At 35.1% G+C, this 19908-nt stretch overlaps 2 protein-coding genes across 3 annotated transcripts; both read right to left on the bottom strand.

Moving 5' to 3' along the window:
- Positions 1 to 593: 593 nt before the first annotated feature.
- On the bottom strand, positions 594 to 6032 carry LOC141706731 (transcription factor RF2b-like). The gene is made up of 4 exons (XM_074509549.1): positions 5282 to 6032; positions 5054 to 5186; positions 1749 to 1833; positions 594 to 1207 (listed from the first exon to the last, which is right to left on the bottom strand). Exons 1-4 carry the CDS (start codon positions 5755 to 5757, stop codon positions 825 to 827), a joined length of 1077 nt encoding a protein of 358 aa, XP_074365650.1. The 5' UTR covers positions 5758 to 6032; the 3' UTR covers positions 594 to 824.
- A 1936-nt stretch (positions 6033 to 7968) lies between these two features.
- Positions 7969 to 9643, bottom strand: LOC141706730 (putative chalcone--flavanone isomerase 3). Of its 2 annotated transcripts, none has more exons than XM_074509547.1 (5): positions 9493 to 9643; positions 9294 to 9386; positions 9026 to 9184; positions 8540 to 8766; positions 7969 to 8337 (listed from the first exon to the last, which is right to left on the bottom strand). In XM_074509547.1, coding segments are annotated over exons 1-5 (663 nt in total). In that variant the 5' UTR covers positions 9494 to 9643; the 3' UTR covers positions 7969 to 8154. The 2 variants fall into 2 exon arrangements, with proteins under 2 accessions (XP_074365648.1, XP_074365649.1); XM_074509548.1 differs by having other exon boundaries at positions 9487 to 9626.
- Positions 9644 to 19908: the final 10265 nt, after the last annotated feature.

Raw genomic sequence — 19908 nt, 5'->3', positions numbered from 1 at the left:
TGAACGTCACGATTTTAGATGTAAACTGGACAGTGCATTCAATTTGGATTTTAGAAAATTTATAATAATTTATAAATTTTAAATTATTTTTACTGATTTTAATTTTAAACGGAGTTGTTGAAAAATATCGTAGAATCTTTCTAATTTGAATAATAATTTTTATAAATTCATCAAAATCTTATGAATTTTAATATGAATTTAGAAAATATAAAATACAGTTGAAAATGTATCAAAATCTACCATTTTATTAAATTATAAAAAATAGATTTTAATTGACTCTTAAAAATCTAAATTATATACCTCGGAATTAAAAATAATAATTCCTTATTGAATATCATCATATTTTAATAGATTTTTTAGAATCTAAAATTAAGTACCCCAAAATTTTTGAAATTCAAAAAATCTTTAAAATTTCAATTAAATACACTTCTTAATATATAAAAGTGAAGACTTTTTTTAGTGATAAAAGTAAAGACTTAAAAAAGATGGAGTTTTTTTATGTTTTGACTAAACAAAAGAATAACTAGTCTATTACAATAATGAAAGAATCTAATCACCCGGAAACACAATGCCTCCACCACGCCACTGATCTATGAAACGAATCTCGATTTTGATTACTTTGGCAAAAAGAAATCTTGATTTTGATTCGAAAAGAGACAATTAATCACGACAACGACGACAACAAACATCACAAGACCTATTATACCTCAGAAAACCAAGACCCCGAATCAAATTTGTCTGTGCTAAAACCCCAAATACTGAAAACTAACGAGGTGTCAGTCTATGAACACTCCAACCGAAAAAGGTGGAACACAATATTTGAATCAAAATGTAGTGCTGCTTTCACTTGCAGAGACAGAAGGCCCTTCAGACTTGACAAGGTGAGAACCCCTGTTGCTGATATCAAGTCCCTGAAAACGGCCAAGGGGATCCTGCTGTAACGTCTCAGAGAGAACCTGGGCATTTGCGGCAGCTGAAAGCATAGGGTGCTGCTGCTGATTTGACATGCTAGACTGAATGGAATAGAATCGTGACAATTGTCCATTTAGAGAAACACTTGGCCCTGGTTGTGGATGGTGAGGAGAAAAGGCAGACTGGTAATAAGGGACATGGGGCATTCCCAAATCATATGCATCTGAATGAGTTGACATTTCTCCGGTGGCAACCCTGAGCCTTTCCACTTCTTGCTTCAGTGCATCATTCAACGCTGTTTTTTGGGATAAAAGATATATACATATATGCTTAAACCAGTTTACCTAGTCATGCATCTTTAATTGAATAAAAACAGGAGAAAATAGCCAACATTCAGATAATATGATCAAGTGCACAAGAATTTCTATTACTTTTTTCCATTTGGACCATTTGCTATCCAAGATATATTTTGACAAACAAGCATTTAATATGTCCATCAAGTTTTTTTTTTGTAATAGGCATGAATTAATCTATTCAAGGTCGTAGACAGGTATAAAAGTAATGTAGGTTTTTTTGGGCCACAATTTAGCAGGTACATCAAAACAAAGTGCAATTTTGTAACCAGTTCAATATTTATGATGATAGCATTGATGATAAATTTGGACTTGCAAATTTATTCTTAGAAAAGGAAATTACATAAATAACAACCCCCCTACATATCAATAATACCCATCATCTGGTAATCACTACCCAATTATGCTAACTTTAAATATGTTACTTTTCATGTTTGATAGACAACAAGTTGTAAGTAATATAAATCCAACCGATGAACTTACCGTCACGCAGTTGAGCTTGTTGTTCCATTGCTTGTAACCGGAGCTTAAGCTCTGTATTTTCAGTCGTCAAACCTGTTGTGTCTCTCTGCACAAAAGACCACAGTACTGGATAAAATACTTAAAATATCAAATACATGAGCAGTGTAGTAAAGCTAGATCTGAAGCTATGGTAACACAATTTTTTTTTGCAATTTTATCATATAAAAGCTAGTGTTTGGGCATGCTAAAGCCTCTGTGAAAAGGTAACAGAAAGTCCCCTCTATAGTTTTTACGCAGGCCACAGCCTTTATCTCAACTCAGCACCTACAAAATTGCTGTGGCGACTGCTGCTTATGTGCCATCATCTATATGTGCACATCCTTCTTACTCAGATTTCCATGTTGAATTAGGATATTTTGGCCCTAATTTTAAAAAGAAGGGTGTGCACATGTAGATGAGGGTGTGCACATATCAGCTCCCAACAAAAGAGACATAACTCAAATTCTAATCTTATTTAAAAAAAATTGCAGTCATCAATGGTCAACACCAGGGCTCCTGCAATCGGGCTATTTCACTAGAAAACCTCTGAAGCTACACTTTTGACACTTCTTGTTTTCGTTTCAAGAATCTCAGCTGTTTGCTGAGGAAAACTATTTTTTAAATTGAATGTCATTTGTAGCACTATATCATTTATGATCTTCCGCGTCAAAGTTAGAAGTCAAAATCTAATGTCGGGCTGATTGCATGCAGCACTCCATATACTTGACACGTTGGATCTGCACTAAGGTGAGCATGAACAAGATACAAGAATAGAAAGAAGAAAACAGTAACAGTTCGAGGAAAAACGTTACCAAGTTCATTGATTCATTCTAATTGCAACTCCTGTATTGTTCTACTAGAACTCTAGAAGCCTTTTCTTTTTTAGAGTATGACATCATCGAAAATATTACACTTAGAAGAAACTCAATATCTTGACAATAAGGAGGTTGAAAGAAGTCAAAGAACCAACAATGTTCAACTGCAAATAGAAGTTTGATCTCTTGACTATTCATAATTTCTTTCTACACTTGATCATCTCCAGCCTATCTTTTTATTTCTATTTTCTCCATAATTTCAGTCCTCAAACTCAAAAGACCACTGTTGTAGGATGTATGAGAAGAAATAAGATGATGCTAAAGAAAAATATTGGAATTGTAGATATTTCTTATAATACCTCTTGTTTATGAGGACTATTTAGTTGCTCGAATTCGGACTACTATCAGATATATAATGAGCCAACATATGTCCAAATCATTGTCATTTAAGACAAAAGGCACACCAAGATGTGTGACCCTCGTGGAGCCTAAACGTGAGGTGCTACGGCAAGGCGCGCACCTCATACTTCATAGAAGATAGGGACATGATTTACAATATTTTTAAAGATGTACATTTCCATATGAATTTTAAAAAAAATGGAAAACCTTATTAATACTATATCTAATACACTAGATCAACAAAACATTCATAATTTGAAACACAACTCTTTAGAAAAAGTATACATCATTTAACCAAAAAACAAGTAATTGGTTAACTATAAAGCATAAGGAGATCAAAAGTGTGATCTCCCACGAAGTATTAAGATTGTAATGGTCCGGTCTATATATAACTTTTGTGGTAGTGTTATTAGTTACTCCTATGTAACATGATATTTAATAGTCAGGCTATTATGTTTATAGTGAGCTTACTCATGTCAATTTACTATATTTATAGTTGTAGTTCAATGACATTAACTATTATAAAAAATTATTTTGTGTCAAATATATAGGTTTGTTTATATTACATGAGATAAGTTATATAAACCCCAACCACAGAGAAGACCATCACATTTACTTGTATAAGAATAAGAAACATACTAGTAAATGTACATAAGGAACTACAAAGACGAACTGAGCATGTAAAAGAATCAAAACATGTCTTTGTCTTTTACATGTTTTTAATTGACCGGATTCATTTTTCCTTTCTTCAAACAACAAAATTTGGCCAAAGTTCACCGGGCCGCGCCTAGTATGCGCCTTTTGCTTCTCGTCGCCCCCAGAGTCTTACGCCCCGAGGGATGAGCTTGTATGAAGAGGATCGCCTCAGCTGAGTCAAGGCAAAGAAGCTCCACCGATGCATCTCTCGCTCTTAGACGTGCCCAGTGGCAGATCTAGCTTGATGCATGGTGTGTCATGTGACAAGCCATTATTCTCAGGGAAAAGTTTTTAATTTTTTTTACCAGCTTGTACAGGTTAGGCTTGTCACTTGTGCCTTCATTCTCCATTTCTATTCTTGAACTACTGCCTAACAAGCTCTGTTTCTACTATTCTAAGTACAACTTGTATTCCAAAATCATCTCATTTGTTGCTGTTGTTAGAATATAAGTGTTTGCGAAATTGTCAAAGAGATAATATACTTTTCTATTTTTGAATGTCATTTTGTTAATTTGTGATAAAATAAGTGTATAACGCGGCATTTTAGACTCAATAAAAAGATTATATGTGAGTGAATACATTGATTATCAATAAGTGACACACCATTTATAAACTTCTGTATCTGCCAGTGGACGTGCCTTTAAAAACACTTGTATGGATATAGATGAAGTATACACATCTAAAGCAACTTTTTATTTTAAAATCAACTAGACACTTGTGAACTCAGAGTTGAATGTAAGCGGCATTGTACCCCCATAATTTTGGCTCTTTTCAGCTAGACTGTACCATCCGTAGGTAGGTAAAACGGATAGTTTAATGATAGATACATTACTTGGTTCCTACAGAATTACAATATCTCCTCTCTCCCTCCTGGCATTAATGAACTCATAACGTCACGCGTGATTGGATCTTTGCTAGACATGTATAGTATGTAAATAAAATTTAAGTGGTAACTTATTTATTTGAATCTTTATCAAATTTTACGACACCCGGGGGGCAGGGAAGGCTTATGTTTTTTCTCAATGCTCCAAATGATGAGAACAATGTTGCATTGTAATATATATCTCCTTAATCACACATCTCCTAAAATCCTCAAGATGAGAACGCCATTCCTACACTTATGGCTAATAGAATAGAGTTGAAATTGCTCTAACTAGGCCCTAGTGTCAGCATAGCCTACATTATTCGAATTATCAAACATATAACAATTGTTTGGACTTTGGAGTTGGTAAAGGTGATGTTAAGAGGAGGGCTTAATCGGATTATAAAATCTTAAAAGCTCAAAACTACACAAACTAGAGTAGTAATAAGGAAGGAAGTCAGTGGACATGGATAAAGGAAGAGAAGTAAAATGAAAAATAGGGGTAAAAAGATGACCTGAAACAGTGTGAGCTGTGCGGAAAGTGTGGTTGCTTCAGTTTGAAGGGTTTGAGCTTTTCTCTCAAGTTCAGAAATATATCGTGCCTTCCTCTCTTTTGAACGAGCAGCAGACTGGCGATTAGCCAAGATCCTGTATGTTAAACGAGAGTGTTTAAGAGGGCTGAAACAAAACTTATAGAAGTAGAAGAAGAGAGTAATAAAAGGGGGGTGGGGGGGGGCAGGTACCTCTTGGCACGCTTGGGATCTAGGTTCCACAACTCAGCAAGCTTATCAGGAGCCATAGCTTTCTTAGCCTCGATACTCTCGGCAGGAGGAGGAGTAATGTTAGCTGAATTAAAAAGAAGAGCAGTGTTTGTAGTACTGTCAACGGAATTACTGTAGCGATGTCGAGGCCTACTGCTGCTGCTGCTACATTTCTCAGCTAAAGTCAAGGCATTGGCATCGTCTAGCATTAAATTATTATTAGATCTGGCAGCGCCACCAAGTTTTTCCATGTCCATGTAAGTGCAGAACAGATCGTCTTCAGATCCCATGTCCTCGAAACTTGCTGAAGGTGCATCGAACGGATCTGAGCTCAGATCTAGGTCTTCCGGCAGCCGGAAGTGTACTTCCGATTGAGCTCTCCGGTGGTGAGATGATGATTTGCTACCCACATTGGAAGCTGCTGCTTTATTACTAGGATTTCCTCCATCTTCTTCCATTGTCCAATTCTCTCTCTCTCTCTCTCTATCTCTCTCTCTGATCTTATCCAATTCTATATGTTCCTGATTGACGATTGCCTGGACTGGACATACAATTTTGGACTTCTTGTTGGTTTCAGATATTGATGATGATATGAGATTGGGAGATGTGAAATGAACAACACGGGGTCAGACCAAAATAGATTAGAGTCTCTCTCTATTGCATGATACTGATATTTTTTACACTACTTCCAGATCCGCTAGATCGGTAATAGTAATCCTACTATTCACTTCCGCCTTTATAATTTTGAATTCGTCCATTCATTTGAAAATATGACTTCTCAATTTTTTTTATAAAAATATAATTTTGCAATCAAATACAGCGTGATGTAAACTTAATTTAACAAAAATTATATTTTAATTGTAAACCGTATTTTAGTAATTATTTTTAAACAAACAGTAAAAGCTAATTTCTGGTAATCTTCCTAATTTTTTCCTTCCCAATTTAAAGTTATAATCCAATCAAATATTCTTGCTAAATTTATGGGCGAATAAAAATTTCAATTATCTAGGTTTTAGCCGTCCCTCCTCCAATTTCCGATACTTCCTCTATGACAACCCGGGTCAAATCCCGAGTCTTTTTCGAAAACCGGGTCAATTCCCCGTCACAAGTCTGAAATAAGTCGAAGCATACTGTCCCGAGTATAACCAACTTGGGTTACGACAAGTCCACCACAGGTCCCCAAAAGATCATGATTTGTTGGTGCACATAATAGTAATACTTCACCTTATAAACTAAACAGAAGCTCTGAATCTCCTCGACGTGGGACTGGGGTGCTACAAACTCCCCCACTTAAACTCCTGACATCCTCGTTAGACCGAACTGACAGCCCATAGGTCCAGATCTTTGCCTCACTAGCCATTATAGGATAATACCGGTTGACATCGTGTCCCCACCTCCGGACCTCTTGCCATTATCGGATAATACCGCCAGCCTTCGTGTCCCCACCTCCGGCAACTTGACGCATCAAGTTTTCGAGAGTCAGCTCTGATACCATATGTGACAACTTGGGTTAAATCCCGAGCCTTTTTCGAAAACCAAGTCAAGTCCCGATTATGAGTCCGAAATAAGCCAACTTGGGTTATGAAATGTCCACCACATGCCCCCAAAAGATCATAATTTGATCGTGCACATAGTAGTAGTACTTCACCTTATAAAATAAACATAAACCCCAAATCTCCTCACCTTATAAAATAAACATAAACCCCAAATCTCCTCGTCGATGTGGGAATGGGGTGCTACATCCTCCCTCTCCATCCATCTTTTTAGAATGTTAGTATTTTATTTTATTTTGATGTTTTTATGTGTTATATTACGGGTTTTGGTTATTTTTCACAAAAGAGTTTATATGATATTTTGGGAGTTTTATACACATCACATCTGATAGTGGATATACACGGTCTCACATTTTACAATAGAAAATTGTTCATATTTTGGGTATTTGTTACTCTAATACCAGTTAGATGTAAATTAATCTAAAAATATATAGGGCAATATATAATACTTACATGAAGGTTAGTGTAAGTCAGCTTAATACTTCTAAAATTAAAGAATTTGAATAATTTATGTATTAAGTGATATGAAAATAAAATGATTATTATTTTACTTAATTTTTGTTTCATGAAAAGATATAGTCTAATATTTTAATAATTTTTTTGCTTGTTAGTAAATATGGGTTCCCAAAAAATACGATCATGTATAACTTTTATGAATCGAAAGGCAGTAACAAGATTATTAATGTTTTACCTTTTTAACTCAAATGAATTTTGCATACTTTACCGATGATTAAAATATATAATAGTCAAATTCATTTACAACGAATAGAGGGTCTTTCTTTGGCTTTCAAGTTGGTTCGCGATAAATAAATGATATATTCAGTAATATTAGATAATCAGTTTACAATTGATAAATAATTCGATTTACTTAATATTACAATCATGTCTTTTAATTTAAACTATTGTTTTTTGAATGTGTTCATATTTTCTTCCTAAAATGTTTTAACCAACCGGGTGAACTTTGAATTTGGACATACTAAAAATCGTTTATTTTACATTGGATAATTTATCCAGGAATCAACTTTTTTTTTAATATAAAGAAGCCCTTATAATTTATTTTAAAAAATAACTTTGTAAGTTAATAAATTAATGCCAGGTCCTAATGCAGACAGGAAATGGAAAAAGAAACAAAAATTTATTCAAAGCGTTTGATAGTTAAATTATTCAAATAACATAAAATATCCATACAAAAGTTGAAGACATGAATGGTGTTGATACAAGGCAAGCAAGCCGGGGGCAGAGAAGATGGAGGAGATATAAATAGAAAGGGGGCAAATAGCAAGAGGGGCTGCAGAAGGAATTTCATGGAGCGGGGGATGGGATGCACAAGTGAGTAGAGAGGGAGTTTGCGATAGAGGAAATGGTGGTAGGTGAGACGCCCCTGCTTCCTCCCAGATACCATTTCTGCAACATCTCCACCACATTTTCATTCTCCACTTTGATTTTTGAACTACTGCTTTCCTTGCCCTCTGCCCAAAACTCGATCTGTAACCACACACACAGTATAAGATTATTATAAGTTACGGGCAACAAAGTTGGTATAGTGGTCGAGCTCTTGGGCACCCTTTCGGAAGTTCAAGAGTTGGATCCCTGAGTGTGCTTGTTTGTGTTATTAATTAGAAAAAAAAATGACAAGTTAAAGAAGAAAGATACAACGTAACCCGTATATATGTTAAAAAAAGACTACCTCAGCGATGGCAGCCGTGGCAGGAAAATTGAAGGTTATGACAGAGTCTTTTTTCAAATATTTGGACTGAAAGAACTCAACGATTTGATCGAGGGCAGCCTCTTCCTCATCTTCATATTTATCAGCTTCTGCCAGTCGATCCCTTACTGCACTCTCCACTTGCACTCCATACTGTGATCCTTTTATCTCTTTTATCACCACTATTCTCAATACCTTGTCCGCCCTTGCTGCGCATTCACATATTATTTCAACTTGCGCCCACAAACTAATTTAGACTATAAATTCACTAAATCACCGCGTACAATAATACAACCACGGTTACCGTATTAATTGTAACAAAAAATTAGTTTGGATCAAGGCAAAACATCAACTTGCTCAACTTAATACAAAAGATTTCAAGTGGAACTTGTCAATTGAAAACCCGACTCCACTCAGATAATTCACGAAAGAGAGAGAGCGGGGGGGAGAGAGAGAGAGAGAGAGAACCAGTAATTAGAGCGTCAAAGAAGTCACCATCCTGGAGAAGCTCATCTCCAGATTTTCCCTTCCAATTGTTTAAAAGTGGGAGAAAATGTTGGGGATTAAGGTAAACACCAATTGCAGTGTACTTGACTTGAAGGAAGTGTATCTCAATGTCCGTGATTCCTGTTTGGTTGGTTGTTTTAGCATCAAGCAATTCATGAATATTATGTATATATATTCATATATATGTAACAAACAAGAAAAAGAATGAAAAAGGGAAATGTAAAATTACCATGAGCCAGAAGAGATAAAGGAGAAGAGGAAGAAGACGTTGTGATTTGAGGAGGAAAAGGAATTACATCCACCATCACCACTTCAGTTCCCACTGCACACCCATTCATACAGGTAAATATGAGTAGTAAGTACATATGAATCTATATGAGCATTACATAATAATATCAAAACTCTAAGATGGGTTTGCTCACTCTTACTCTGCTTTGCAGCTTTCTTCTTCTTTTGTTTATTTGGAACTCGGGACTCTGCTGGAATCTGTATATTGAGGGATTTTAGTAAATGTATATGTTTTTGTTATATAGCTCCTATACCTACCAAATTGTGTTTGTGTGTGATTATGATAATGTTGGGGTGTATTTATATTATTATAAATAAACAGTGTTTGAGCCGAAAGAAACATGGTAACCGAACAGTAACAAGTGAGTTGAGCACATTAGCTAAAAAAACAATTTAAATTAGCTGGGAAAAAAAACTAGAAGACTTGAGTTGAGCACGTAATTAGAAATGGGAGTGGGATGGCTTGGTAGGTAAAATGGACGGAATGGATGTCCTCGGGGGCCAGCATGCTATGATGTCAATTAGTCATGTATGCATTTTCATGATTCGACATGTTTTTTTATTAATTTTTTTAATAATTATTTTAATATTAGAAATATTCAAAAATAATAAATATAATTTTAAAATATTACATATATTTTAATATCTAAAAAGTTACTAATATAAATGAGTATTATCATGGTATTTGGTTGTTACTGTCAAATAATTTTAATTTTATATTAAAGTTCACTGTATATTAGTATAATAATTATTTATTAAATTTTATTATATTTAATTGATAAACGGTATATCATTTGGGCATATTTTCGAGAAATCTCGTGACCGGTACCCTCCTCATCGGTCACACCACATAGCCACAGATGTTACATATATTGTTACATATATAACGATACTAATAATATAGTAGGAGCATATATTAACTACCCGGATGGAGTTGAATCAAGTCAATCAACTATGGTGGTTGATTCAAATGCCGGTTGGTTGGAGCTTATTACCACCGCACGTCTCAACAACCATCATACTTCCTGCATGTTATCCCCTTGAGCGCACGGGAGCACTATTGAGTTCCGCACAATTTTTGGATAAAAACTGAAACTGAAATTGAATATCTTCAATTTTATGAATAAAAAGTTGCAATTGAGGTATTCAGTTCACTTTTGATTTCAAAATTTCGGTTTGATTATTATCAGTTCGATTGCATTTGTAAAATAAAAAAATATAAAATGAGAAAAATATATTGTAACTTAAATAAATAAAATTTACTTAATTAAAAAACTATTCATATCATCCAAGTTTTTAAGAATTAAACATGAAAAATTTAATAAATCCCTTCGTCGATGTATGTTCTAGTCTTAGCAAACAGAAAGGAAGATGGACTACATGTTTACGGCTTAATTTGTTCCATACTTCAGTCGAGACCTGCAAAATCGTTCGTGTCGTATACTTTCGTGTCGTGTATTTTCGTGTTTCGTATACTTGAAGGTCAAATATAAAACTGACATGTTTAGGGTTCGTGTACTTTATTATTCGTGTACTTTCGTGTCGTTTCGTGTCGTGTTTTTCGTGTAAAATTGAATATTATATATTAATTAAAATAAATACATAAATAAATTAAAAAAAAATAGTTTTTTAGGTAAGAATTTTACAAAATATATTAAAAATGTATATTTCGATTACATTTATATACATATTATAAAATTAAATAATTATTTTAAAAATAAATATGCATATATCTATTATAAATATACATATGTTCATTATAAATATTAATATTTAATTATAATATCTATTTATGGCGTACACATCGTATCGTATCGTGTCGTGTACTCGAAGGGAAAACAGGGAAAACACAAAACTGACACTAAATTTCGGTTGTGTACTTTCTTGTTCGTCTATTTTCGTGTCGTGTACTAAAAACGCAAACACAAACACTAAATTTTCGTGTCGTATAAATCGTGTCATGTCCAAAATTGTTTGGTCTAAGTCAAGCTACATATTGATAGGCGGATTTAGCGAAAATAATTCGCCCAGTGCAATTTCTTTTTTGATAAACAAATCACGATATTTGATAAATTTTTGGTCGATTTTCTCAAAAATTAAACAATGAATGCAGTTAGAAAAGCTTATTATCTAAAGAGAAATGTTAGAGATCTCAATTTTTTATCCCAAAATTTTCAAAAATGTGATGAGTCATATTCATATGGTAACCTTTTTAATAATAAAATGGAACCCCGAGTGCATTAATATGCCCCCACAAATCAAAATAAGTAATGAGTCAATAATATCATTTGATAAAAATTTTGGGGAAAATATTTGAAATATTTAAAAATTTCAATTTTTCTTATTGGTATTTATCAAACATGAGTGCTTTTTTTGGCTAAATTGATTATATATATAAAGAAGAAACAAAGAATACAGGGATGACCCTGACTCTAACCCTGGCTCTAGGACAGGCCCTAGAGGGGGCTATCTATTAGCAATCTACATAGACAGATTGCAAGATTGCAGATAGAAAGAACATCAAAGCAGGGAACCAAAACTCTAATCTAGCCAAATTTGAAAGTCATCTATACAAGAGCTATGCATAAACCAAACTGAAGAGTGCAGTCTGGTTCTAATATCTAGGAGTATGCATTCCAAAAGTCTAGCTGGAGGGACGCAGGTTTTGTCGTGGAGACGTGCATTTCTCTCACGCCAAATGTGGTAGGCAAAGACTTGAAGAGTGAGGAGAGCAAGCTGTTGGTGAGGAACAGGGGATATAGATCCCCAAGTGTGAAGCAAATCCATCCAAATAGAGCAACCGGAGTGAGTAGTGCCAAGCATATTGGCGAGATGAGCTAGGATGTGACTGCTGTATGAATAATGAACAAAGAGGTGAGAGGATGTCTCGTGCCCCCTGGGCATATAAGGCGTGATGAGAGATGTCAATGCCAAATGAAGCCAATCTGTCAAAAGTATAGAGACGCCCCAATGTAAGAAGCCAGGAATGTAGAGCATATCGATGAATGAGCAGCTTCTGCCATATGTAAGAGTGCCATGTGACCTCAGGAAGCCTAGCTCTAATTGAATCCCAGATGTGCCAAGTAGAAAGCTTTGGTAAAATTATGTCATTCCAGCAAATCATATCCTGTTTAAGTAAATCAAAAGAAGGAAAATCAAAGTTAGCCAGCCAATAATGAAGTTTCGGTTGGATGTGGTGCACTCTATGTTGGATTTTAAAATGCAGCGGGGCGTGGCAAAACACTTTTACACATATAAAATCCAAATAAAAGCATACAGATCATGAATAAAAATTCGAGGGATCGAATCTAACCTTTAAAAATAATTCGGAGACAACGATCAGAGATCCTTAGCAGTTGCTCCTCAAGTGTGAAGCACTCCACCGGTATCCACCAAGAAAACGATGTTAAGGAGGAGGAAGGAGGTGGAGAGAATTGGGTTTTCCAAACTTTTTGGGTTTTGTGTGGGTTAGAATAAAATTAGGGTCTATAATAGTGTATTTATAGGCAAAATTTTCAGCTGAAATTTTCCCATAAATATTATTATTATTATCCCATTTATCATTCTCATTAATAATTAAAACACCTTTTAATCATTAATCCTTTTTCTAAACACTTTAGAAATAATTCTCTCTCTTGATTTAATTTCCAAAAATTAAATCCTTTAATTAATAATATTAAGAACTTTTCTTAATTAATTTATAATCAATTAAATCTCATTTAATAAATTATTAAATTTGCCAATTAATTATTTATTTCATAAATAAATAATTATTAGCCATTATTAATTAATTCCTCCACCATTAAATCATTTTCTTTTTATGGTGTGACCCTGTAGGTTCAATATTAAGCCGGTAGTAGAAATAAATAATAATAAAACTATTTTATCATTATTTATATAAATTCTCTAATTTATTAAATATGATTAATTAATTAATCACATTTATTCTACATCGTGAGGGATACTTCTCAGCATATCGCGACTATCCGGATAATATGAATTCACTGCTTAGAATACCAAGAACCTATTCAGTGAATAGTTACCGTACAATAAACTCCTTCTACCCTACAATGTCCCGATTAAATACAAGGCATGGATCTCGTGTCAAGCCTATCTAATTCAATCACTTGCTTACCATTTACTATGCGTAGTTCTATGCAAATTAGAAACTCCTTTCTAATTTCATTCACTCTGGCCAGAGATTCCTGAACTAGCATAAGTGGATCAGCCTTGAACATTCGCTTCCTTCACTGGAAGGGGTAGATCCTTTATTGATCATACACTATCTTCGTGTACAAATTTCTATACCCAGAAGAGCCCTAATAATTGTCTCTGGAGACTAAGAACTAAACTGTAATAACCCCAAAAATTTTGAACTTTTTATAACCCTTGTGAATAGTGTTTTAGCTGAATGAGGAAACTTTTCATGCCACACTATGTAGGGGTTCTGTTATGGATATTCTGAGATTTTATCAGTACTCTATATGATATATGAGTGTATGTAAAGATCGTCAGAATCCAATTCCGAACACTTTGATTTTTCCCGGAAATACACTAGATACGGAGAGAATTGAGTATAAGGTAACATGATACGAAGGATTTAAATTAAAGGATTATAAGAGAGGATCATAAAAAGGAAAATAATGTATTGAGAAAGGTTAAGGGAACCTAAGTAATAAGATCCCGGGTATGATCCTTCAAACGATAAACGAAAACGAAAGTTAAGCGAACCGTATAACAGATCAGCGGTCATTAGGCAAACAATTAGGAAGTTAATCAAAGGGATTAGAGAGGATGATGTCACCCAACCAATGAGAAGAGGACAAGGAGGGGAGGATGACATCATGAGGATGACACAAGCATGACATGGGAAGGAAAGAGATGTGGTGGCTTTTTAACCACACAAAATCAAGGGCAACTAGGTAATTTACCCTTAGTATAGGGGACCCAAAGGTGAACATATTTCTAAACCGGGAGTCGATGTTCCCGAGTATAATATATATATTTTTTTATATATATATGGTTATAGTTTTCAAAACTATTAATCGAATAAGGTTTATTCGATAACTTATGACTCATTTATTTTATTATATGAATATTATTTCGGATATTCATTCGAGGGTTTATGACTCCTTTATTTTATTATATGAATATTATTTCGAATATTCATTCGAGGGCTTATGACTCAGCTTATATTATTTAATGAATATTATTTGAATATTCAATTGAGAATGTATGACTCACTTTATTTTATTTAATGAATATTATTTGTAATATTCATTCGAGGACTTATGACTCCTTTATATTATTTAATGAATATTACTTGAATATCAATCTGAGCACTTATGACTCCTTTTATTTTATTTATTGAATATTATTTTGAATATTCATTTGAGGATCTATGACTCCGATTATTTGCTGAGATATATTCTTTATTTTATTAAAGAATAAGGTGTCGATAATCAAACTTATTTTCGATTATTCAAATAAAGATAGTACTTTCATATAAGTATATCTTTGGTTATTTAATACTCGTTTCAAGTATAAGTTTTAATACTTCTACTTCAATTATTTTTTATAAAGATTATTCTTATGGGAATATTATTTAAATAATAATATTCAGACATTTTCTAAATATTCTGGGGACTGATTTACTTCATTAAATCAGCTTTACTCCAAACACTCTTTAAAGTGTTTTCGAGTCTTCAAAATGATTTTTAAAAGTTAGAGCAGATCCCAAAACTCATTTTTATATTTAAGATCTTCCTTTTTAAGGGGATTTAAATACTCGCTCAAAACCTGAGGGATCCGGCTCTATGGTGTATTTTATATTCGCAACAAGGTTGCAGTTTTGGTAAATGAATTGATTACTTACCCAACGTTCGGGAAGTAAGTCCATCTATTGAGTCGGCATAAGCAACATGGGCTCAGTGGGCGTCCATGATAGTGTAAGTGGCTCAGTGGGAGTCCATCAAATGCATAAGTGGCTGAGTGGCAGTCCAGCATAAGGTCCTATTGCGACCAGGGTGATGACCAGTGGGGAATTCGTCCATCTACTAGTAGAAAAGGTTACTTATGGGTATCTTTGCCTGATCAGCAAGATATCTGGTTTATGCCAAATTCTTTTCCTTTCCAAATTTATTGGATATTGCAATTCTGTTCATAGTTTACATGACAGAGGTTTTCAGGAAATGTATAAAGGAAGATGTATATGTGGATATATATATATCAGAACTTAATGAAGTATGTCATAACTTCATTCTTTTTAATAATATTTTAAAGATTTAATCTATTCAAATCTTGTCTTGTAGTCTCATCTATGTGATGAACTGTTGAAAGCTCATTATACTTTGAACAATGGTAGTTCAAGTAGCTTTATAAATGATATAAGTGTAGTGAAGTATTTGGTAACTTCATCTTTTAAACTTATATCTAGTTAATAATTGTCTTATGAATGACAAAGATTTTCAGAAAAACGTTGAGACAAGGTTAGATATATGAGATCACCTTGCAACGATATTTTTTATACAGTTATACACTGGAACTCTGTGTGTATTATGCACGGAAGAGGACTTCCAATATTTTGAAAAGTATATATGTATATATACTGAATATTTTGCGACTTCATCGCATTAAGATATCAAACTTGGTTCATTTCTTTTGACCAAGACTTTCATGAGTACTATGAGAAGGCTCATATTGTTAATCATTATACATATTATTTTGGTGGGCTTGCTGCTCACCCTTGCTTTCTTCTTTCATCACACAACAATAGATAGAAAAGATGAACAGGACCAAGCTCCCGATTCGCAAGCGATTAGGAGACGTTCCGCAGTTTTCTAGAAGCATTGATGCCGCCGTAGCTGAGGTAGGAACTACCAATAGGCTAGGCTTTCAACTTTTGATGTACCAGATTTATGTATATTTATGAATTGTAATAATGGTAAAGAAATGTAAATTTATTCAGAAAACCTTTTAAGGTGTGTGGGCAGATAATTGTGGAATAAAATGACTTGTGGTTATTTTTGGATGTTCATCTCTGAGACTATAATGTGTGGTGTGTGTGTTTATTGTGGGGTCACAGTACGGAGTAGTTGAGTAATTATTAAGATTGGGTGTTATTAAGGGAAATGGAACTTGTGACAACCCGGATCCCCGACCCCGGATTTGGGGGTGTTACAGAAATGGTATCAGAGTGAAGCGTTATAAACCTCAGAGATGATGTGACGTTAAGATAATAAGTTCACTAAGATAATAAGAACTCTTGCCAAGTTCATAGTCGGGCTACCTAACGTAGCACTGACAGTTAAAACCCTTACGGGAACCCTTATAAGTATCGTGATAGTAACATAGTTTGTTCTCGTATAGGGCAGCGGGGCACCGAACCTTGAGGTTCAGGAGCATCTGCATGAGGATGTTTTATTACAATTTGGAGATCAAATTGTGAATCCGATGGAGTACCCTAATGAGGGACCGGATGAGGTTCATATAGAGAATGTTGCGGTTGAGGATGTTATTCCGGAAAGGATTGTGGCTGAGGAGGATCTCATGGAGGATCCTGATGAAAATGAAGAGAGGACCGCTGAGGAACAGATGACCGTAGTCAGGGCGACTACCAGAGCAAGAATGGCCGCGAGGGTGGCACTAGAGGATGAAGAGTTACCAAGGGCACAAAGGTTAATGAGGGAAGAAGGAGTGGGGCCTTCCACGACCCCAATTATACCAGTATCAGACCCTCTTCCAGAGGCTCCTGTAGACATCCATGAGGTTCCACCAATTCATGTTCCCTCCCCTGTACAGAGCCCAACACATACTGAGGAAATGCCACCTTTATCCCCTGCACCATTGTCACCTGATACCGTGCTTGGTTATCCATTTGGATCTCCTGGGTCTGCACCACCTGCACCCCATGGACTGCTAGATGCTACCACTCAGGCTTCTCTTATCGCTGATTATCATATGACTTTGGGTGGCCTGTCAGAGGCCCGGAATGTTAGGAGTGATCTGTTGGATCGACTTACTGCACCAAGGATTGAGGGTGGGATACTTCCGGCAGGATTAACGTATAGCATGGAAAGGATTGAGGCTACCACCCGTGTTACAGCTAGAGGCTATCTTGAGGGCCAGGTTGATCCAGCTCTACTTGCGACTATCTTAGACCTCATCACCTCTGTGATAGAGCAGGTTAGGGATGTCGTGCGTGCTCGCATCTCTTAATCCATGGTAGTGTGCAGAGCCAGAGCAATCAAACAAGGGTTTCATGTAGCACCGCTTTTGGAGGATTAGCCTAAGTTATGAATGATTAGTTTTAATGACGAGATGACTATCTATGGTAGTACTTTTGGGATAGGAGCGATAAGTTCATATGATGTAATCCTCTTTAATATGTTCAGTTGTTGTACCCTCGAACAAATGGTCATGTATATATTCGTTAATTTCAGTTCAGATCAATTTGTTTGTGATAAAATCTCATTGTTAATTGCTCTATTAACACTTAAGAGAGTGTCATGAAGTTTATCGAACTTGAGAATTCATAATTTGCAATCGTGCAAGGACTAAACGAGGGGAAGACTTAAGCAAAGTAAGTAAGACAAATATCCGGAGATTCTCAAAATTTTCCAAGTAATATGCCTCCACAAGGAATAAGATTAGGGGCAAACCTTGAATGTGATAATCAAGGAGGTCGCAATTAAGATATAAAGAACCCGGAATATAATAAAGTGGAAAATAAAGATTTTAAATTAAAAGATGACCCCAATTATGGGGAGTAGGAAGAAATATTTAGACTAAAACAGCAGAAGTCGAGCGAGATAAGGAGACCCGAGACGGTACTCCTATACGGAAATTCATGAACCTGTCTAAACAGAACTTATATTTTATTCCCAACAACCACCTTGAGGAAACAATGTGGTGTGAAATTCTTTCAGGACCTCTAAGTCGCTAAGCTCTCAGAGTTCCAAGGAACAAGCTGACCCAGTCGAGGCAAGAGCCTGACTAAAGGAAATATAGGAATCATTTGAGATTCTAAATGATTGACGAATCACAAAAGACTGTTTTTATCACTTACCCTCCTAAGAGAGAGACCACCCGCTGGTGAAAGACCAAGGAAGGCACGGAGCAAGAGATTATAATAAACTGATTTAAGTTCAGTCAATTGTTTTCAGGAAAGTACTTCCCAAGGTTATAGAGATAGAGTAAAATCTTTAGAGCCAGAACAAAGGCAGACGAGTATGATGAATTATGAATCTAAGTTGTAAAAGTTGTCAAGATTCGTTCTAAGGACACGAATCCAGAATGACGGGATGTTTGAAATCAATGCTTATGTTGTGTTGGTTCATGAAATAATGATAAGAGAAAGGGAAATAAAAAGGAACTGAAGTGGAAAGGGATATAAAGGCAATAGAGTTTGAGGTATGATAAGGGAGTCGGGTATGAGGAAACCCTAAAGACTCGTAGCAATAGAAATAGGAAAGTATGTAATCATTGGTATGAGGGTGATTCACCATGAGTTAAAGTTGATGGTTGAAGGCATACGAGTTATGTACATTTTATCCCCTTTAAGTTGGGAGGATTCAAGGAAACCTTTAGATAGTTCGAAGGATAAATAATAAGACGTGGATAGACTAAGGAGACAAGAAAGTAAGAAAGTAGGAAAACTGGATGAAGGAAGTGACCTTCAATAATGTGAAATGTAAGACCGGTGGCTCGATACTCAGAAAGGGAGACGCCAGGTATGAGAGGTATCCCAACATTGAGATGACTGTTGAGATAAACAACAAAAGTAAATAAGGAATTATTAAGAAGAAGTTCACGTTGAACATGACCAATATCTTCCAGAACATCCATGTTATCATTACCAAATCAGGAAAGAAAAGCGGATGACCATTGTTATCTTTTGGAGGCCATATGGATTGACCTCAATTTGAATAAGGATGCTATTATGAAGTTAGGTATAGACTATCGAGGTGGGAATGATGAATAAGATAATCTATCAAGGATATATGACTTGATTTATCCATGGAAGGATGCAGGTACCTTTTAAAGGTGGAATTAAGGATAAAACATTGGTAACTTAAAATGAATCCTAGGGGACTGCATAAAGGTTGGCATGTCACCCTTAATAGGGACAGTATGAGTTTTGACAGTATGATTGGGAAAGGGTTAAGGTAACAACAACCTTTAAGAATCAGTGGAGAAATTTTTCAGAAGAATATAAACAATGGTTCTAGTATTAGTAAATGGTATTGTGATATGCCCTGTATCTAGGGAATACAGGAGGAACGATTGAAGGATAACCTTAGAGGTTTTACAAGGAGAAAGGTAATATTCAAAATTCTCAAGAATAGAAATGTTGATAAAGGAAATATGACGTAATTATAATGTTGCCAAGTGAGGCACGTGTTAAACCACGAGAAAGTATGAATCGAACCAGTAAAGGTCGAAATTGTTCAGGGCAATTAGGACCTAAGATAAAAGATGTTCTAAGTAGGATTGAGAGTCAGTCGTGACAGTGATTAACCTCTAAAGATTGAGGCAATAACTTATGGAAAAATGGT

Source organism: Apium graveolens, chromosome 2 (assembly GCF_009905375.1).
Source record: "Apium graveolens cultivar Ventura chromosome 2, ASM990537v1, whole genome shotgun sequence".
NCBI classification, from domain to species: Eukaryota; Viridiplantae; Streptophyta; class Magnoliopsida; order Apiales; family Apiaceae; genus Apium; species Apium graveolens.
This window is presented reverse-complemented; position numbering and strand designations above follow the sequence as displayed.